The sequence below is a fragment of the Sinohyriopsis cumingii genome, chromosome 19, assembly GCF_028554795.1.
Source record: "Sinohyriopsis cumingii isolate HCF-2022 chromosome 19, ASM2855479v2, whole genome shotgun sequence".
NCBI classification, from domain to species: Eukaryota; Metazoa; Mollusca; class Bivalvia; order Unionida; family Unionidae; genus Sinohyriopsis; species Sinohyriopsis cumingii.
The window spans coordinates 34563743-34587865 of record NC_142979.1 but is presented as its reverse complement, the minus strand read 5'-3'; the positions used below and the strand labels follow the sequence as shown (position 1 = coordinate 34587865).

Sequence of the window (24123 nt, the reverse complement as noted above, 5' to 3'; positions counted from 1 at the left end):
CAGCCCTTTTAGAATGAGATATGCTAAACGCATTTAATAATGATGAAAAGTGCCAAAATATCGTACAGTCATTGTTCATCGTTTTTTTTCTACAAATATCATGATATATATATATATATATATATATATATATATATATATATATATATATATATATATATATATATATATATATATCATCTATCTCTATATGAAAAATTGTTAAAGCTATGCTAAAAATCCAAATCACACCCCTACCCACCCACCCCCACAAAACCACACACACATTTACTGTTGTATTTATATATAATTTGGCAGGAATCAGTTTTTAATTTTTTTTTATATTATTCATTGGAGTTGCAAACTCTTCATTGACTATTTAGACTAAAACACTATTGTCAAGTCATTCGGACATTCTGGATTATATCGTTGTGATACATCAAATACTTCTGACACTTCAACCTGATCGAGGCTATTAGTACGCCAGCAAGTCAATTTCGGAATTCCATTCGGAGCACTCAATACGTTTTGACTTTTTATAGAACATTTATAATATTCTCTTACAGCATTCATAGCTTTATTTCCTTTAATTTTTCCATTCCTTCTTTTATTAACCAAGAATATGCATCCTCTGGCTAAAAAGATGGCGGGGATTTAGAGTTCTGCTCTTTAATTTCTTTAAGTGATGGTGCTTTCGTTACCTTCGTTAGTGCATTCGAGAATGTGTATGCAAATCGAGGAGCGTTACTAAAGAAAATCAAAAGAGGGTCACCATGACCCGATATCATGCTCGAATAATGATTGCATTTCTAGTCATCACTTTGTTACAGTATCTACGCATATGGATTAATCGACTCGATACTAATGAAACTTTGTTGTTTATATCCGTATTAATTCCATCCTTAATATAGTGGTTCGTTCAATTGTTCGCAATTATATATTAAATCACTTTAGCACAATGATACAAAACAGCGAACAGTCAAGAAATGTATTCCATTTGAATCATGTGATAACTATAAACTGAAAAGAATTGTGATGTTGTGATTCATTTGTGGTATATAATCTTTTCTTTATGATTGCCGACGTGAATAAACAGTGCATTAGTCGGAATCAGTCATCCTTGCACGTTTCTTGAACTGGATCGTTTAGCAGTCGATGGTTGGTTTTACATCGCCGTGGGAAGTTCAAACAGCTATAGTGGAATCCATGGAGTGTTTGGTGGTAAAGTGTTCTACGATACTATTATAGGAGGCAGGAGCCATGACCCAGATTTTGTATCCAAGGATGTAGATGTCGTCAAGTACGAATTCTTTTTTGGTGGTAGGTGAAATATGACAATGCTGGTGAATTCTCTTGAAATAATGGAACTAAGTTGCATATTTCAGCTTATCATTGATTGTTCTGTAATTGTTCAGAGATTGTTTTATTTTTTGTCGTTAACATACACAAAAGGTGTGACTGGTTAGCAGTTATGCTTTGGATCATGGTTTGCAATGTTCTTGCCTTCCGGTATGTTTTGTCATAATTTCCATTCCTTCTTTACCCATGTTTATCATGATGTGTTTACATTGTTATGTCTCTTTAATCTGTATTGTTTGTTGGCTTTTTTTCTCCAAGCCTGTAAAAATGTTAGATTCGAGAAAAATGCAACTGAAGTTTTGGTAGGAGACTAACAGCCTCAGAGCCAATGTCCCAAGACGACAAGAAAGTATAATTTCCGCTGGGCAAATGGAGTGTCACACAACATATGCTTTTCAGTATTTTGATGCAATGTTGGCTAGCGATAGAAGACATACTGGATGATACAGGTCGTATGTATGTATGTATGTATGTATGTATGTATGTATGTATGTATGTATGCATGTTTGGATCATGGTTTGTAATGTTTTTGCCTTCATGCATGCATGTATGTATGTATGTATGTATGCATGTTTGGATCATGGTTTGTAATGTTTTTGCCTTCATGCATGTATGTATGTATGTATGTATGTATGTATGTATATATGTATGTACGTATGTATGTATGTAATTGAGTAGTTAATGGGGGCTATGTATGTGTATCTATCTATCTATGTGCCTATGTATCTTTCTGTTGTTTCATTTTATTTGATGATAGGTAAAGATACATGACTGTCTCGTATTATTTGTATTCACTGCATGTTTTTCTTTTGTGCTTAAATTACATCTACAACACAACAAAGAAAGGAAAACAATTTGAAATAGAGACAAAGTCAGAAAACTCAAATTTTTCTTAGTGTGTTGAACAAAACAAAGATCACAAACCTAATGCGACGCAGATATATATTGTTGATGAATTTCTATTCCGTTCCCCCTTGTGTTAAGTTGCTAAAGGTTATAAGGTCAACGATACTGCGCTAATTAGAGCTGAGGAAAGTTGAAGTTGGCCACTTATATTTCCCTGTTAATGACAAAAAGCCGTTTCACTGGATATACCTAACATCTAATGTAAGTATCTTTGCTTCTCTTTGTGTCTATACTTTGCTGCTCACCCCCGTTTTGACTACTAGAAAACTGTTGCACTTTTCCCAGCCATAAGTTATTGTATATCTATATGAGATACGAACCATTATTACAATTAACATGTATCCTTTGTTGATTTGAAATGTCATTTTCCCCCAGATTTATAGGCTACTGCTTTTTGAAATGCCACCCCATCCCGATGTATAGGCTACTGCGATTTTAAATGCCACTTTTCCCCAGATTTATGGGCTACTGCTATTTTAAATGCCATTCCCCCCCCCCCCGCCGATTCATGGGCTACTGCTTTTCAAATGTCATTTTCCCCCAGATTTATGGGCTACTGCTATTTGAAATGCCGTTTTCCCCCAGATGTATTGGTACTGCTATTTGAAATGCCATTTCCCCCAGATTTATGGGCTGCTGTTAATTGAAATGCCACTTTTCCCAAGATGTATGGGCAATTGCTATTTTAAATGTCATTTCCCCCCACCCCCGATTTATGGGCTGCTGCTAATTTAAATGCCACTTTCCCCTATATTTATGGGTTTGTGTTATTTTTAATAACAGATTTACCCCTAGATTTATGCTTTTATTTTATTTTAAATGACAGTTCTTCCCCCAATTAATGAGTCAGTTTTATTTTAAATGACAGTTTTACCCAATATTTTTGGGCTATTCCTATTCTAGCTTTTGATTTACTGGCTTTTTGTCTTTTCCTAAATATTAGAAAAATTCATTGTTCAAATTCCTGGAGCATTTATACTACTGAAAAGAAATTACATCATGCAGTTAAGTCCATTTTCGTCATTACAAAAATTTCGATCTTATGATTAACTAATTATATCTAACTGTTCCTACCTGTTTGTATTCATGTACGGTATATGAACAAGTTAATTTATTTATATTTTGATGCAAGTGTACATCCATCCATCCACACACACATATCCACATACGCTCGCACATACATACATACATACATACATACATACATACATACCATACATCCATCCATCCATCCATACATGCATGCATACATACCATACATACATACATACATGCATGCATGCATGCATCCATCCATACAGACATACATACATACATACATACATACATACATACATACATACATACATACATGCATATATACATATATACATACATACATGCATGCATGCATGCATGCATACATCTATCCATCTATCCATGCATACATACATACATGCATACATACATACATACATACATACATACATACATACATACATACATTGCTTCTTCAGGAAGCTGTTCCTTTGGTGCGATCCAAGACGATGAATGCGGACATGAAGAGATTTGCACCGTTATGTTTCCTTCTTGCCTTGACCGTTACAATAGGTAAGACATTCGTTCACTGGAAACTCTTCAAAAGTTTGAACAAAGTTGATATGGTTTAGGAAAAGTTGAAATGACTCTTGATATCGAAGGAAAGTCTCAGACTCTCTCTCCTTCTCCTAATTTTTCCAGACGACCACTTAATTTTTATGAAATAGTTTTTTGGGCCTATGCGCTTTTTTTTGGATTGCAAAAATACACATTTGCAAAGCCCATCATTTTGTTTATAGTTTTGATCTAATATTGAGCGCTGCATAGTTTTAGCCTGAAAACAGGTCTGTCTAATTAAAAGGATACCTCTGAAGAAATGTCCCTTGTTACAAATTTCACCCCACATCGAGGAAATTCATTAGTGAAACGAATGAAAATCAGTGAACTTGAATGATGAGCATTGCAATCAAAGCGTCATCTTTCGTCTTTGTTTTCCTATCCTTATTTTGCAGGCCTATGCTATTTTTTTTGCTACATTTTGAGATATCAAACCTGGCCACATGTATGGGAAGAAGATGATAATAATAATAATAATAATAATAATAATAATAATAATAATAATAATGATAATAATAAAAACAATAATGACACCATAAATAATAATAATGCTAATAAAAATAATAATAATAGCAGTAAATTGTGTTCTGTACTTTTCATATTATTTGAAATTCGTTTATCCAAATACAAACATTAAACAGCTAACATTATTAAATTGTAATGCAGATAAAACCGGTACCTTCCTTTTCGCATGCTGTAAGTGAAATTAATAACCTGTTACATTCATAGATGCAGTTAACAGTTTCAAAGATGAAGTGGATACCCACGAGTCAGAAATACCTGAGACTGGTATGTATATCAGTCTCGCTATCTTTCTATATGTTTTGTGTTAAAGACCTGGAATACGAATAGGTAGCTTTACAATAGCTTTCATTAACCGTTACATTTTGGCTGTAGTTTTGGAAGCTTTATGTATACTTGTAGATGGCCATTAGTAGACAGGAAGATTACTGGACGCACTTGTCCTTTTGTTGGATATTGCATTTTATATGATATATTTTAAGTGTACTTCATTTTCAAATAACGTTGATTTGCACCAAACAATGTATGATGTATTGCGTATGTCTCGTGTGTATGTATGTATGTATGTATGTATGTTTGTGTGAGTGTTTGTGTGGATGGATGGATGGAGACACAGACATATATATATATATATATATATATATATATATATATATATATATATATATATATATATATATATATATATATATATATATATACATAAAGTTATTCTGATCTCAGGTTATCAAGGGACACTATTCAGCCAGCCTGGACTAGTCTGGATAGATTTTGACCCTAAAACTGTCGAGTCCGAACTTAGGTATATACCGCTCCTACAGGACACATGGCTTACAAGAGAAGTAGAGGTAAAATCAAGCTAATACCATGTTAGGAGTAATGATATAAGTAGCGATTAGTAACACATTATAAAATAGGCCCCATAACTAAATCAAGATTATTAACATTTATCTTGCTTACTTATTTCCCATTCACTCATTGGAACTATGCCAGTTTTTGAAAGCACCTGAGCCTCAGGAAATCATTTAATTAGCATATTATTGTTCTCTTCCGTACGTTAATCACATATTTGGCATACGTTGATATCATAATGATTTCTCCGATACATTTAATTGTAATGGATGATTCGATAGACAATTAGTATCGATATTAACAGAAATAATAATTAACACATGTATCTTATGTATAACTTGCCTGTGGGATATCTATTGTATTCATGTGGGCATCGATTTCTATTTCTTTATCGTATATGGGACATTGTAATTTGCGTTGTATGTTCTCAGCAAACAGTCATAACCATTATTTGATTTCGTCTTCTAACACTTCATTCTTAATTTAGTTATAACTATAAAGGTGGTAACATCTACATTTGCATAAAATACAGTGCCCTTTCTGCCTATTTACATACTATACAATATTATTTCTGTCTTTTTGCATACTATACAATACTCTTTCTACCTATTTACATACAATACATTATTCTGTCTATTTACATTATTCAGTACTCTCTTCCTGCCTATTTACATAATATATAGTAACCTTCTCGCTTTTTTAGATACGAAAGAGTAATCGTCCTGCCATATATTCTTGCCTATTTACATAATATAGAGTACTCTTCCTGCCTATTTGCATAGTATACAATACTCTTTCTGCCTATTTGCATAATACATAGTACTCTTCCTGTCTATTTAAGGTAATATACAATACTCTTCCTGCCTATTTACATAATATATAATACTCTTTCTGCCTATTTACATAATATATGGTACTCTTTCAGCCTATTTGCATGATATATAGTACTCTTTCTTCTTTTCACTTGTGCCTGAACTTTGAATTTGGAAAAGTTGTATGTTAAATCAAACGTAAATCACAATATCAGAGAGTATGAGAGAATTTGTATCATTACAAGTTTCAAATTCATACATACCAGCGTATTTATTATATTTATCTACGGAAATAGTTGTCCCTTGTTTGTTTAATGTATGCATGTTTATGAAACTATTGAGAAGCCCAAAGTAATATAAAGCCCCATACATCAATTAAGATTCAAAGAAAATGAAAATGAAATATTTGCAAATGTAAATTAATTATTAGCGGATTGATAATTTTGCTATTCAGAAGGCATTCTAATGCAATACTCAAGTGTATAACAATATAACAGAGTGTATAACAAGGAACCTATTCATTTCTGGAGTAATTTCATATAGCATATACTATTATAATCTAGGGTATAACACAACATAATCTAATGTATAGAATAATAAAAACAAGTGTATAACAAGGAACCTGTTATTTTCAGGAGTAATTTCATATAACATATAATATTACAATCTAGTGTATACCAATAGAATCTAGAGTATAACTCAACATAATCTAATGTATAGAATAATAAAATAAAATGTACAACAAGGAACCTATTACTTTCTCGAGTAATGTCATATAGTGTTACGTGCTTAGGCTCGAATAAACAGTAAAACAAGAAAGAGTGAAAACAACAAGCTTTGAAAAATATAATAATAATTTATTTTTCACGGAAACATTCTGTAAAAATGAAAACATTTGAGCTTGCGGTTTTAAGAATCAAATCCAAAAATAATCCAGTAATAATCTACGAATAAACTTTTTTGAAGTCCTAATAACAAAATGTTCTACTGATTTCAAGTTTGAATCCCGACGAAGAATCCAAGATGTAAGACGATTACGTATACTGTAACCTGTATTATTGAAGTCTACAGTTCTTTGTAGAAACAAAAATTATCAATTCCGTTTTGGAAATTCAAACAAATTTTTTATAAAAACTGTCCTTGTTCAACAATTTCACATGAGCACACGTATTTCCCAGGAAACAAATTTAATCCTTTTGAATCCAAGTAATTTGAAATAACTTCAATCCAAGTAATTTGAAATAACTCCAGACAGCACAACATACAACTTGCAGTGTAAGAAAAAGCCCAGCTAACTGATAATAACTCTCCAAAACAAAGGTTATATCGTCTTCTAAAACGTAAACGGGGGTCACGTAATCATGTTCTAGAAGCTCGTAGAAATTAGGTACTTGTTAAAATACAAGTACACCCAATGTCGCCTTGACGAAAACCAATAATTTTACTCTAAGAAAAAAAATTGTTTTCATCTTAAACACGTAGTCCCATCATGAGCTCGACAACTACCAATCTATTTAAAATAAAAATAGAACTTGTTTACGTGGTTGCTACTAATTTTGAATCAAGATCAGGATGTAGACCAAAACCTGGTTGTTTACAAAACGAACAGTCCAAGTCAAATTATTTTCTGAAAAAAGTGTAATCTCTAGTGAATAAATTTACATTACAATAGCATGTAAAGAATAATTAAAAAAATAAAAACTCACAAACAATTAAATTGAAATAAATATATATTAAATCAAAGATACGTAACGGTAGTATATAATATTAGAATCTAGTGCATAACAATGTAATCTAGTGTATAACACAACATAATATAATGTATAGAATAATAAAATCAAGTGTATAACAAGGAACCTATTACTTCTGGAGAAATTTCATATAGTATATAATATTAGAATCTAGTGTATAACAATAGAATCTAATGCATAACAATATAATCTAATGAATATAATAAATGAATATAATAATAAAATCAAGTGTATAACAAGGAACCTATTACTTGTTGGAGTAATTTCATGTAGTATTTAATATTAGAATCTAGTGTATAACAATATAATCTAGTGTATAACACAACATAATCTAATGTATAGAATAATATAATCAAGTGTATAACAAGGAACCTATTACTTTATGGAGTAATTTCATATAGTATATAATATTAGAATCTAGTGTATAACAATATAATATCACAACATAATCTAATGTATAGAATAAAAGAATCAAATGTGTAAGTAGGAACCTATTCCTTTCTGGAATTAAATCATAGTATATAATATTAGAATCTAGTGAATAACATTAGAATAATACAACATAATCTAATGTATAGAATAATAAAATCAAATGTATAACAAGGAACCTATTACTTTTTCGAGTAATTTCATATAGCATATACTATTATCATCTAGCGTACAACACGACGTAATCTAATGCATATAATAATAAAAGCAAGTGTATAACAAGGAACCTGATATTTTCTGGAGTAATTTCATATAACATAAAATATTATAATCTGGAGTATACCAATAGAATCTAGTGTATAACACAACATAATCTAATATATAGAATAAAATAACTATTGTATAACAATGAAATTATTACTTTCTGAAGTAATAGAATCTAATGTATAATAACAGAATATAGCGTATAACAAAATATAATCTAGTTTAGAAAAGGATAACAAGAAACTTAGTCCATTCTGACGTAACAGAATCAAGCGTATAGCATTGGAATACAATCTATAACATAATAAAATCCAGTGTATAATGTTTCCTACCTTAAATATTCTCAGCATGTTTTTTTAATGTTTTCTAATTTCATAGTGTTTGTTTTTGAAATCATATCATTATATGTATTTTATCTTATAGGTGTTGTCTAATGTTGTAAAGCGCTATACAAAGTTCTCATTATTATTATGATTATTATTATTATTATAACAAGGAACATATTCTTTTCTCAAGTAATATAATCTAGTGTATGACATAACAGACTCTTGTGTACAACAAGGAACTTATTCCTTTCTGAAGTAATATAACATCGTGTATAACAATATAATCTAGTGTATGACATAACAGACTCTTGTGTACAACAAGGAACTTATTCCTTTCTGAAGTAATATAACATCGTGTATAACAATATAATCTAGTGTATGACATAACAGACTCTTGTGTACAACAAGGAACTTATTCCTTTCTGAAGTAATATAATATCGTGTATAACAATATAATCTAGTGTATGACATAACAGACTCTTGTGTACAACAAGGAACTTATTCCTTTCTGAAGTAATATAACATCGTGTATAACAATATAATCTAGTGTATGACATAACAGACTCTTGTGTACAACAAGGAACTTATTCCTTTCTGAAGTAATATAATATCGTGTATAACAATATAATCTAATGTATGACATAACAGACTCTTGTGTACAACAAGGAATTTATTCCTTTCTGAAGTAATATAACATCGTGTATAACAATATAACCTAGTGTATGACATAACAGACTCTTGTGTACAACAAGGAACTTATTCCTTTCTGAAGTAATATAACATCGTGTATAACAATATAACCTAGTGTATGACATAACAGACTCTTGTGTACAACAAGGAACTTATTCCTTTCTGAAGTAATATAACATCGTGTATAACAATATAACCTAGTGTATGACATAACAGACTCTTGTGTACAACAAGGAACTTATTCCTTTCTGAAGTAATATAATATCGTGTATAACAATATAATCTAGTGTATGACATAACAGACTCTTGTGTACAACAAGGAACTTATTCCTTTCTGAAGTAATATAACATCGTGTATAACAATATAACCTAGTGTATGACATAATATAATCTAGGGAATAACAGTGGTGTCTTAAGAGATTAGTTCTTAAATAACAAAATACGAATTATGTGGGAATTATACTATTATCTGGAAGTTAAATGTTCTGCAGCCCCTGAACCGGTGTGTGAACGACTTCACTACGAGTCACTCACTGAGGGTTAATTTTCTACACGAAACTGCTCAAAACATGATACAGACGCATGGAATCTTGGTAGCTCATATGAAGAATACCGATTGACATCGTGTTTGAAATCTCTTAATTCTCGATATTTACACTGATTTTAACAACCCGAATGTGTGTGATTGGAATATAAAGAAACGGCATTATGAGTCGTGTCCCACCATGATCCCACGGCGACCCTACTCTATCTATCTATCCCGTTTAAAAAATCAGAATATCGTACCATTTTTATTTGGAAACGTTTGCTTTCACAATTTTGCTGTTTCATATATTTTTATTGTAGATTATTACCATCAACATGGGAATAGGCGACGCCTGCAATTTTACGCATTTAGCATTGGATTTCAATAACAGAACACTGATATTGGTTGACCAGCTTAACCGGAGGATTGTGGTAAATTTGAGTATTCCTTATCAAACATCTCATTCCTCTCATCTTTCTGTATCTCACACAAGTATGTCTCACTAGCAAATACCAGTGGAAGCTGTTTTATGCTTTGCTAATGTTTCTTTTTGAATAATTGAATGCTAAATAATAATAATAATAATAATAATAATAATAATAATAATAATAATAATAATAATCGTACAAATTTAATAAAACAGGTTAGTGAGTTGAAATTCGTTCCAAGCAGGAAACATACCTCTACGCGAATAATGGCTAACGACACCAATCGTCTAGTTCTCATGCGGTTGCCCGCTATGTCAATTGGACATGCGCTCATCCCCTAAATTCCAACTGTAATGTCTTGAGTTCGTTGCCAGATTTGATAACAAAAGATGTATGAAATGGTAGGAGCTACTTAATATACTTTTATCACTAAAGACGAAAACGTGGTGAGGTAAGCAATTAAACTGAACTTTTCAGTAAACGTAGTATACAGTTTCTTATCGCTTGTCCTTTTATGGAGATGGGGATAAAAGAATTGGATAACCGAATAAGGAAACAATAAAGTGATGATCTATATTGTGACTTGTAAATGAACCATGTAAGAGTATATATATGAGAGCTTGCACAAGCTAAATCCCAGATTAGTTTCAATGTGGTTAAATCGTTTCTAAAAATGTTTTGTAAATATGCTTAATTTAGCATTATCTTTTAGGATACGCTATCTTTTGAAATCACTGAATTTCCTGACAGCATTTTGATTTTATATATAGTAGGATAATATGTACTTGATATTATGATCACATCCATCTGTGTGTGTGCGCGCGCGCGCGTGTGTGTATGTGTGTGTGTGGTCATTATATTAAGTACCTATGATCCTAATATGTATACAGGAAAAGAGACGACCTTATATCTGATGCATCAATTAAAAATATATAATTTCATTTGATAGAGAGTGACTTTCTCAGAATATGACGAACCTGTGTATGAGGTCTTGTTTACTGGGACGTCAAAGCATGTTAATGGTAAGAACATGAGAGAATACTATATCAAAACTCCAAAGAGAATCTGATTATAATAGACCATATGTCACATACTGTATGACAAACAAAAACAAAAACATACATACATACATGCATACATACATACATACATACATGCATGCATGCATGCACGCACGCACGCATGCACGCATCCATACATACATACATACATACATACATACATACATTATTTTCTTTAACATATAAAGCATTAATCTTAGGAAGTAAATCTTTGTGGATCTTTTCAAATATATCGATTTTAAATTGCTAGGTTCACAATATTTAAACTTATAAATGTGACTCGACAATGTTGTTGTTTTTTGATTGAAAACACTGCACGTATCCAAATTATTTAAAATCAGGATTTGAACTTAAGTCATTTGATCCCAGGATATATATATATATATATATATATATATATATATATATATATATATATATATATATATATATATATATATATATATATATATTACACACCATACACCATAGTTGTTAACATAGAAATGCTATTTATATTATTATTCTAATTTATAACTGTTTTTGTGCTGATTAAATAATGGGATTTTTGGAAAAGAAAATAGAAAAGAAAATTTTAATTTAGCCTTTTTGTATGTTTTGTGTTCCTAGCTTTAGATAAGTAAATTGACTAATTGAGTCAGAGATTTATTTGATGATGTTCATTCATTGTGATTATGACAGATTTGATGCATCTGTTCAAAGATGTGTGTGTGTGTGTTTGTGTGTATGTGTATGTGATTTAGATTTTTATCGTAGCTTTATCAATTTTAGTCATATCGCTATGATGTCTGCAGTGTGGCAGTTTATAGTGATGTATAAGCACTGGGGCATCATGTTGCATGCATGTAACATCTTGTCCAACCCAATAACATTATCCTGACACCAGGCCGACCAGTCTTAACAGGAACCTCTTAATGCTAAGCGTTTAGAGAGGCAGCTGCTGGTACCATTTTTATTAGTATTTGGAATGACTCGGACCTCCCTCATAAGAGGCGGACACTCCAACCACTTAGGCCAACGAAGAGGTCAAAATATGTTGGGAAGAAAGTAATCATTGTACCCATGTAGCAACGTCTACGGATGAAGATGATTTTAATAAAATAAATAGCAAATCAATAAATATAATATATTGAAAAAGACAATTGCATGCATTAATCTCACAAAGTCTCTTCTTTGTTGGTGTAACGCGGATTTAATATTAAAAGGAATAAGGGTATTTTCTGAAACAAACGTTTTAAAAAAAATATAAGATGCATTACTTTCACAGCAAATCTATTTCACTGATTTGGGGAAAATATAATCGCTTCAGCTATATGACATATAAATGTCTTTATTTTCAAACTGTTAAATAGTAACATTCGAATGGAGAGAGAGAGAGAGAGAGAGAGAGAGCTCGAGAGCTCATGGGAATGTTATCAATTTGTTTGGAGATATTTGCATGTCGAAATGTATGGACTATAAAATAGACCTGCAGTAATTGTTAGCACAGTATTTAGAAGAAGAAAAAAAAACAACATCTTCTCTGAATTAAAATCTTCCTATATGGCATTTTAAAACCTTGTGGCGAGACTCCCAGAGAGACATTGAGACATGTACTTAGAGAACAAGATAAATTAGGTATGGGGCAAAATAACAAATACATTGGAACTCTTAGAACAATACTTTGTAGAGCAGGTTAATTTTTAATGGTAGCTTTATGTTTATACTTCTAATCTGTTACTTAAAATATGTTGGAATAACACATTGTGTAGATGTGCGTGTGTGTGGTTAGTATCAAATATATCATCTAAAGCGACCAAAATAAACATTAGTTTAAACGGCAATGACTTATCAGTTTTAATATGGTGGACGGTCAGAGATAAATCATTTAAGTTTCCTTTCTTAGTGAGATGCGATCTGTGTTTTAGCTCTGCTGGTATTAGGCCAGAAGAACTTCTGCTCGTCGACCGTCCGTCCGTCCGTTCTTTAGTTCAAGGTTTTTTTATCGCTACTCCTATTTATTTGTGTTGTAAGGAGTTCACTTAATTTGATCTCAGTGATTTACAGTATCTCTTATTTACGACAACGTTTTCAGGAATGACCGTTACTAGGTTACATATGTTTGATATTTGACAGACGCTGTATGTCTTTCTACGAATATAGTTTGAGGAATGATCGTTGACAGGGTTACATATGTTGTCTACTGGACAGAAACGGTATATCTTATTACAAATACAATTTCCGGAATCTCCTTCGACTGGGTTACAGATAATGTTTACTGACATAAGCTGTATATCATTTTACTAATTCTATTTCAGGAATCACCATTGACTGGGTTACAGATGCTGTGTACTGGACAGACGCTGCCTATGATGCAATTGTAATTTTAGGACTAAAATATCCAAACGTGGCCGAAATACTGGTACAAGAAGATCTAGATGAACCGTATGGAATCGTGGCGTATCCTACTCGAACTGGAGGGTGAGGGATGTCACTATTACTACTACTACTGCTACTACTACTACTAATACTACGTCCTCCATACATATTCTCCTCCTCTTCTTCTTCAGTTTAAGTGTAGAGCATTGTCACCCAGGTGGAACTGGTTTGCTTTTTGATTCTTTGATTCTTTGCATTATAAACTGACCATAACTGTGAAATCAATACATGTAATTTTTTTTTTTTTTTTTTTTGTGTAGAGGATTGCATAGACAATGTAAATTACGCTAACAGCCATTTTTGTTCGTTTTAATTCTGTTCCGCAACAAGCGCACGGAACCACAGTCTGTCGACCGATACATCTGTCTCTCAGTCTGTTTATGTATATCTGTATCTATCTAGTAAACTAGCTGGTTAATTTTGTTTTGGTAAAACTGAAGGAAGGATGACGCTGTGGACAATATATGTGGGTCTAATGAGAATATGAGATGGTGAGATTCTGATTGTTATGTTTTAGGAGTTGAAGTTGATTTTGCAGTTCCAACGACGTTGTGTCGTCAACCGTAGTCTTCTGCAGTTTTATGTTTTCATTTTAAGACGCGTTTTTTAAATATCTTTTTCTTGTATTCAACAGTGTGCCAAATCATTGGGTTTCTCGCGTATCATATCATTTCATCTCGATCATATATATGTATCGTTTTGCATTGAAAACCATTTTCGATTCCGTGTTTCTTACCATATTTTATAAAAGCAGACTAGTGTTTACTTTATGTCTGAATTTAGCAACAGCAATAAATGAACATTTTGTGCAAAGAATATTCTACAGTATGCGAAATCTCTGAAAATGACTACAACGAAAATAACCACTTTCAAATACATGATCTTTGCACATCATCAAAAATTGTGTACCAGTCTGGCAGTTAATACTATGTATCTATATCTCTTTTCACCCTAGCACGTCTACATTATTATATTTCTACCATTGACAAACGTAATTTGTTGAAATTCAAGAAATTTATAAATGTTGAAGAACTGTTACATTTCAGCAATATATTCTATAGTCTTTGAAATATTGACATAATATAGAAATATTTATCAGCGCAAACTTGTGATTTCTTATCTCCAAGATAATATTTGTTTCGTAATGAAAGTGCGCTTGTGATTTCTTTTTATATCTCCAAGATGATAGCTGTTTGGCAATCAAAATAAAACATTATATTTAAAAATACATGTCATCAAAACCTGGATGACACAGGTATTTTGTTGACAGCCCACCCCTGTCCTCCACGTACACACACATTTCACATTTTTCCTCACTAGTTCTCAATAAGCAGAACGTTGTGTCTTCGTGGCTCCTGCGTTACGTTGTTGTCGGGGCCCCGAGTGGCCGAGTGGTCTAAAGCGCTCTTCGTTACGGATCACTGCCATCTCACCTCTGTCTGCGGCGGTTCGAGTCTAGGATTCAGCCAATGTGGGTATGTGAGAAAGCTTGCCAGTAGCTTCTCGTGGGTCGGTGGTTCTTTCTGGGGTTTTCCTGGGTTCTTCCTCCACCATTAATACTGGCCGCCATGTATAGCCTATCGTGTGCTGAAAAATGGCGTTAAATCCCACAACAACAACAACAACGTTGTTGTCTAATGGGATGATAATAGACATAGCCGCATCGATAGCTCAGATAGCTACGTGCTCTATGGTGATATATAGGACTACTTCTCTAAAAGCACAAAAGTCAGTTCTATTTTACGCAACCCTTCATCATAGCAGCGGACCCGGGTTTGAATCTCCGAACCTGTATGATAGCATTATTTGTATTAAAATAATAATTTTGCCTACAATTATCAAGCATTCTTCTATACGAATCCAGGTATTGCACTTTCCGTTCTGTCTGGTGTATATCTGTAAAATTCTCTCTCTCTCTCTCTCTCTCTCTCTCTCTCTCTCTCTCTCTCTATATATATATATATATATATATATATATATATATATATATATATATATATATATGTGAAGTTATGACCCAGACACTAGGCTCCATGTACTAGGAAACTCTGACTTCATAAATTGACAAGATAATTCGCCTTACCTGGCCAAGTATATATATATATATATATATATATATATATATATATATATATATATATATATATATATATATATATATACTTAGCCAGGTAAGGCGAATTATATACTTGGCCCGGTAAGGCGAATTATCTTGTGATTTTATGAAGTCAGAGTTTCTTAGCACATGGAGCCTAGTGTCTGGGTCATAACTTCATAGCTTGGACATTGCAGTGCTTCCCTCCGTTTAAACGTGCAAACATTATCTCATTATTACACGTAGTAATATAATAGAATAACAAGCAGTAGGAAAGAACTTATTTCTATTTAAATGAAGTGCTCGTTAGTACGCATTTTGCAATTATCCCGAGGGTTAGAATGACAGTAATTTTGAACCTTATAGTGCAAGATGAGATTAACATGTTATATTGTTATCATTAACGTCTGTACGACGATACCCTGAGACGACTTGTAAATATGCAAATCAACACCATCTCGTGTAGGGAGTACGAGAACATACAGAAACTATTGAAAATACATGCAAATTTCAGGTTTATCATTTTCAGAACAACTCAGTATGTTACTCAGTCAAGACCGTCCAACCTTTCCAAATTATACTGTGAGTTTTAGACATTGTTCTAAACTATTTATTTTGCATGAAATCGAGTAGGAGGAGACTAATATGTAAACAATATTACAAAGCCAGTAACATCCCCGAAGGCTTGAACGTGTTTCTAGGTTATGCAGACTCCAACAGAAAATCAATAAACAAGCATTCATTAAAACAATTACTGATATGTCTTATAATTTGACCTGACGTATATATGTATCTAATGAAATTGTCTAACCTAATTAAAACAAAATAGTACAGTATACGGTCACATTTCATAACAAAAGAGCCAAAAGCATTAAAAATAAATACATTTAAATATTAAAAATTAAATAAATAAAAATACCGAAAATATATCCTGATTCTTTTCTTACCTGTAATAATTAGTAGTGAAATATAAAAATTGCTATAATAAACAATGACTTCAACAATTTGGTTACAAAATGCAGATCAAGTTATCAAAATTGAAAGTAACGTTAACGAGTTTTCCAACAAGAAATGAATTGAGACTTGTAAACTTGTAAATCAACTTTAAACAATACTATCACTAAATGACTTAGGAATTATATTAATTCTTCACGGTAGCAAGACTAAATTTCTAATCACACTGAATCACATTTGTGAAAGTTTTTCATTAGATAATTTTGTTCTGTGAAAGTTCAGCTAGACTTAACGATCGTAATTATGAAGAAACTAAACCACGGTTTGGGGGTGGTGACAAATCTATGAATAATTTTTTCCTTGGATAAACCATATTAACGAGCAGAGGTGAAATGGATACTGTAAAAGAACTTTATTTGGCATTTTAAATGTCAGACTTGGTCGGAAAATAACCTAATGTAAAACTTGAATGTTTGACAGGACTGAATATATTTATCATTGCGCATATGAAATACAAGAAGTTCAGTTGAAATGTATAAATTGATTGAAATTACATTAAAACCGTTGAAATTAAAAGGCAGGAAGAAAATTAGACACGTTGACATGGTGATCATATTCGTATCAAACGATGGCTTGGGCTGCTACAATAATAGATGGTACCATTAATAGAAATTGCGATATCTGTTCCTAATTGTTTTCTATAGGTGAGAAAATCGTACACATACGTCTATACTACAGTGTAGACAACACGTGAGATACTTTGCGTGAAAAGGTTCAGTTGTGATTGTAAATTTTTTTGCATCAATTGATGGTACATTTTGTTGTTTATTGGTATTTGATAGTATCATAGCACAGCACAATATACGTTTTATGCATAAATATGTATTTGCCAAAAAAATGTAGAGAAATAAGACTATTCATAAGTATTTTGCGTGTACCTCAGATCATACATTGTTATGACCAATCCTTTACAGATGTGCTGATTGCATTCAGGTATTTTATAATAGTTTGAGTAGAATAAAAAAAATGATGTAAAACTGAATATAGCAGATAAATCCAGCGCAATCGCTGAAGAAAAGAAAAAGCATTTTCATTCAACTAAAGTTTTGTCACATTTATAAAAATGTAGTGAAAAAAAGGTAAGTGATCACAACTTCTTGGCTGTACTATCTATAGATCAAGCCAATTATGTGTTTTATTTCGAGTGGGCGGAAATAATAAGTCTGATATGCCGTTAGCACGAAATGTATGTTCCACCGCCGTATCGAACTAGTTCTTTCCCCTACTCTGAATAAACTCTCATGTGGTTTTGTATTTATTACATATTCATTTATTTCATTATTACATATCCCATTTTATTCACACATTCTCTTGATTTTTTAAATGTATACGTTTAAAAATGAAATAAATATTGGCTGTTTTATGAAAGATATTATACAACCCTCATGCACGTAAGCGGGTCAAGGAATATATATATATATATATATATATATATATATATATATATATATATATATATATATATATATATATATATATATATATATATATATATATATATATATATATACATACATACATACATACATACTGCGCAGGTGCGTTATCGATTTGTTTGTATTCGAGTTTTGCGTTTACTCTTTAGCTTTAAATATTAGAAAATATTGTATGGGACATAATGGAATTAATCTACAGACACAGGGAAGTGGACATTTTCTTTACTTCTGAAATGAACATACGTATTTGATCAGTAAGCGTCCCTTTTCCATATCGCTACTTAATGGAAAGTCACTCTACTTCCAAGAAACTTTCTGGACGTATTTCACAGTCTAACAATAACTAACTACATGTAATTTGATACATAAAGCTCACTCGTTTACATTGCAAACTCTTTAGTTTTGTATGTTCATTTAATACAAGAGATTATGGGTGATTTGAACATAAAAAAAAACAATTGAAGCAATTTTTTTAAAAAAAAAGAAATTTAGGTTTTGGTCTCTTTTTAACATGCAAACTCGATTTTTAATAGTCGAAGAATTTTTTTTAAATAATACAGCAATTTTTGTCTGTTTTTGTCCTTTTTTCTATTAGAGCAATCGCAATTATACAACATGTAAACATACAGTTTCCTTCATGTGCCCCAGTGTTATAAAAGTATAAAGAACATTGTAAAATATATAATTCTTCTAAGTGTGCGTCAAAGTGAAAACATCTATAGCACTCTGTGAGATGTCTACCTTTTTGTTGAAATTGTTTTCCAGCTTTGTCCTCAGAGTTGCTAAACAAATGCGATTCATCTGTAATTCTTCTAACAAATATAAGTCCCTATAATTAAACTTGCCCCTTAAAAGAATATAACTCGCAGACCATATCTTGAAATGGAAGTTTGATAAGTTTGTTATTTTAGATGATTTACATTGAAGAATCTCTCCTGAGAATTAAACATGGGTAAAGTGTTCTCTAAACGTGGGAAGTTTTTAATCAGGACTTGAATCTTGACATGACTTCCTGAGTCTTTCTTACTTTGTATGGATTTTTAAAAGTTCCAATACAAGTACTTGCTACTATCTTTATAGTACATTAGTCTGAATTAAAATGTAACCACTTTAAATTAACAAATAATTTATTATTATTATTATTATTATTATTATTATTATTATTATTATTATTATTATTATGCAACATTATTATTTTAAAAATATTATTATTAATAATATTATTATTATTATCATTATTATTTTGCATTATTATTATTATTATTTGCAGTATTATTATAATTATTTTGCAATATTATTGTTTTTTCATTATTATTTGCATTATTATTGTTATCATTATTATTTTGCAGTATTATTTTATTATTATGATTATTAGTATTATTTGCAACATTATTATTATATTATTATTATTTACATTATTATTATATTTATCATTATTATTTTGCAGTATTTTTATTTCATTATTATTATTATTACCTTTTGCAGTATTGTTATTATTATCTTATTAGTTTGCATTATTATTATTATTATTATTATTATTATTTTGCAACACATTTTTCCATTATTATTATTTTTGTTTGCATTATTATTATTATCATTGTTATTATTAGCACTATTATTTTGCAGTATTATTATTTTTCATTGCTATTATTATTATTATTATTATTTATTATTATCATTATTATTACTATTATTATTATTATTATTATTATTATTATTATTGCTACTACTACTACTATTATTAGCCGTGGGATGTTGTGATGTTGGTGTGAAAGACAATTTACGTTTTACATGGAATGAAAAACTAGTCAGGTCACAACACTGCACCCAGACTCATGCAGTATTTGAGAAGTGACGATGACAACAATGCATTGTAATATCAGTTCAGTTTTGTTTTCATTGAATGTCATTACAATGCTGTTGAAGACATCTTCCCTTTACAGATCGTGTATTATGATGTAACCTTATCAGAAATCACAAATACGTTTTTTTCTCTCGGAAGTTTCGCTTCGATTGTGTTTCATGGTGACTTCATCCTACATATATATCAAATATTTTTCAGCTTTAAATTGATATTTAAAAATTTATTCGATATGGAGTTAATATAATGATGCGATTGCACGATTGCACGCCGAAGTACTACTATAAACTGTCACTTATTCGACCGCCACAGAATATTCCAATATTTGCAATTGATCCACTAACAGCATTTACATTTTGATTCGCAACATATTCATATTTTATGAGAAATTTAATTTGCAACATACGTTGCAACAAGATGATTGTAGTATAAACAAAATTAATTTTGGTGTGAAAAACAACGTAACTTCGATGGAGAGCATCGTGTTTTCATCCCTAAATCTGATTGCAATTATACTGCAATACAATTTTGAATACACTGTGATACGCATGGATACGATGTCGGTGTGTATTTAGAAATCCAGTTCTAACGCATCGCACATTTATTAAAAGTAGTGAATAGGGATACCGTAGGGACTATAGGGCATACCATTAAAAACACCCTTGGGTCAATATAGGGACAATGTAAATTTAACATGGGAAAAATGGCTGGGTCAATATAGGGACAAGGGGAATTGAACATGGGAAAAATGGCTGGGTCAATATGGGGACAAGGGGAATTGAACATGGGAATAGAGTGTGGGTCTGTCTAGGGACAAGGGGAATTGAATATGGGATTTTTAAAAAAAAAAAAAAAATAAAATAAATAGGGCTAGGCAATTGAAAGTCTATCTCTTTTCGAGAGATTGGAGTGGCCCTGAAAAGGGTCTTTGGGTTTTATGTTAATATTAAGATATATTAACATAAAGGGCACCGCATTGGTCTTCTTCTAGTCCTTAGGCTACGTCTCACTGTAGGACCATACATTAACACTCTTTTGAGACATCCTTGACGTTCTACATAGATCCTACGTATCCATAGACTCGTGTCTGTCCTATGGATAACTGCCCAGTTGGATCGGACATACATGGGTATGTCCGTCCGGAACATCATCGAAGAAACAAGGGTTGTTGATTCGACTGTGGTCCACATCTTGAGGCACCGAGAACAGGTGAATCAATGCAGTGAACTGCGCTTATTTATAGGTAGAGGAAGGATTGAAACGGACTGAGTTCATTGACCAATCCAAACACGCGTTACAAAATTCAGTCAGCTCGCATCCAATCCGAAGAGAGCAGTCTGTGATGTCACGTGGTCTATATAGATTTGCTAGCGCCTGTGCGCAGCCAATTCATGCGACAGTTATTCAACATGACGGAAACTCAGAAAACGATCAATTGGGGTGCACCAGCAGTGGAGACCACCCAAGGGAACCCGGACTTACTTTCAGAAGAGGTAAATTGGGATTTTGTGGATTTTCTTACCTCGCAAGAATTTGTTCCGGAACCTTCGTCACCTTCTTCATTACCGCAGGTGGAAAATTTTAGACAGAGACAGAAAGAAGAATTGGAGAAATTTATACAACGACAAAAGGAAGCGGAACAAGCTTTTCTCCTACAGCAGCAGCAAGAAGAAGAGGTAAGAAAAAAACAACAACAAGAAGAAGTAGCAGCAAAGAAACAAGAGGGTGAAAATCAAACGGTCACGGTACTGTTAGACATTTTAGCGGAGTTAAGAAGTCTGAAACAAATGTATCAGACTTCTTTATTACGAATGAAGAGAATACGACCTTCCCGAGCTAAACACTCCAACCCTGTGACTAAGCCTACCGTGCCACCCTTAGTGATTTCAACCAAATCATCATCATCATCATCAACAGTACGCAGTCCAGAAGTAGGCCTTGGCCGTGGCAAAGGCTTAAGGCAGTTAAAGTTGATCGCTTAAACTCACTCCTACACCAAGAAAAAGGCCCTTTTCAGGGCCACCCACGTCTCTCGAAAAGAGATAGACTTTCAATTGCCAATAACTCAAAAAAACCCCCATTTTACCCCTATAGTACGTGTCTGTGTATGAGTGTGTGAGTGTACGTTCTTATTTTAAAATCAAAACTCAAAGACACTTACCTTTTTACACCTAATTTATTCTTTTATAAATATTTACAATCCAATTCACAATTCTCAACAGAACACTTTAAAAAGTTCATACACTTCTTCTGTCTCATTGTTCACTCTCTGTTTTTTAAATTTCTTCACTTTCACAGTCTTTTCCTCCTCTTCCTCCTCACTTTCTTCCCTTCTTCTTTTCTTTTCCTGTTTCTTTTTCTTCACCTGTTTGTTTTCTTCCTCTTTTTCCACTTCTTCCTCTGAAGAATCCCTCTCTTCTTCTGACTCTTCTTGTTTCTTTTTTGGGCAATCTGGAGACCAATGTCCTTTTTCTTGACAATAATAACAGGTATCTTGACTTTTGTCTTTTCTATCCCCTTTTTTCTTTTTTGACGGTCTGGACACTCTAAAGACCAATGCCCTTTCTTCTGACAGATATAGCAAGTATCTTGACTTTTATCTCGCAAGGAAGGAGAGTAGTCCGTCTGCTGGTCTGAAGAGAATTTTCTAATGACCCCTCGCAAAGCTCTGATGAAACGTTCGATTTGGGTAGTCTCTTCCATCGTTGTGCTCGGTTTGAGAGTGAAATGAATAGTGAAAGGACAAGACACACACCCTTTTATATACGCTGGTCTGCCATGACTATAAATTAGTTCATGGTGTTTAAATTTTAGTCATTTGACTTTTTGCAGTCAAGATGAAACGATTCAATTCATTCGAGAAGAAAGAAGAAAGTAAGAGGCAGAAACGTGATCTATCGCCTCGTACCAGGGCTGAAGTCTTGGCACAAATTCATGCCAGTGATTTTGAAGAGGACATGAGTGAACCAGAATTCAAACCCAGAGAGTCTTCCTCTAAACAAAGTTCACCACCCTTAGTCAACCCTGAAAATTACTATTCCATTCGAGAGACAGAAAAGCACTCCTCTAGAAAATTTAGAACCACGGCTTACACCTACACGGTGAAGTTTAAAAATTTCAAGTCTGACGTACCGTTAGAGAAAGCAGAAGGGTTCATCACTGAAATGTGGGATTCTTTGCTTACCGCACTCAAGCGACAATGTCAAGCCAAAGAAGACGATCGCTTGAGACTTTCCATACAACACGACCGCTTGAAATCCCCTGTTTGGATCGAGTTTAGTAGCCCTGCAGAATTGACCCCTTCCAAAGTCATGGACAAAATTCAACACGTACAACAATCCAATGACCAGTTTGACATCACCGACGGAAAAGCCACACTGTTTATGACCCACGTGTCTCCTCCTCAAGGGACTGGACGCAAAAAGATGTTATTGGTGAACGACCTTCGCAGCATTAAGCGTAGCCTCGTCCAAATTCACAACTCTCATGACCAGATATCGATGTGTTTAGCCAGGGCTATTGTGGTGGGACGAACCTATGCCAACAAAAACGACACGGTAGAATGGAAAAGAGCCTGGGAGAATATTCGAAAATAGGATCGAGCCAAACAACGAAGCGAAGCAGAACTCCTGTTGCAACAAGCCGACTTGCCCAAAGACACACCCTGCGGCATTCCTGAAATGCAAAAATTGCAAGATGTCCTAGCTCCACGCTACACCTTGAAAGTTCACCCTCAAGAAATGCGTGGGCCTCTGTTGT

The 24123-nt window shown here is 32.7% G+C and overlaps 1 protein-coding gene across 2 annotated transcripts in view; it reads left to right on the top strand.

Annotated features, from left to right (window-relative positions):
• Positions 1-1161: 1161 nt before the first annotated feature.
• Positions 1162-24123, top strand: part of LOC149775420 (low-density lipoprotein receptor-related protein 2-like) — a 233125-nt gene continuing 210163 nt past the window's right edge. Inside the window, exons 1-7 of one of the 2 annotated variants that reach the window (XM_089942933.1) lie at positions 1162-1299; positions 3741-3834; positions 4609-4668; positions 5125-5249; positions 10372-10482; positions 11429-11501; positions 13838-14000. In XM_089942933.1, the coding sequence (XP_089799059.1) occupies positions 1270-1299; positions 3741-3834; positions 4609-4668; positions 5125-5249; positions 10372-10482; positions 11429-11501; positions 13838-14000 (656 nt within the window). In that variant the 5' untranslated portion in view covers positions 1162-1269. Of the gene's footprint in view, positions 1300-2334; positions 2446-3740; positions 3835-4608; positions 4669-5124; positions 5250-10371; positions 10483-11428; positions 11502-13837; positions 14001-24123 lie in introns of those variants that run through there. The other variant, XM_089942934.1, reaches the window with a different exon arrangement.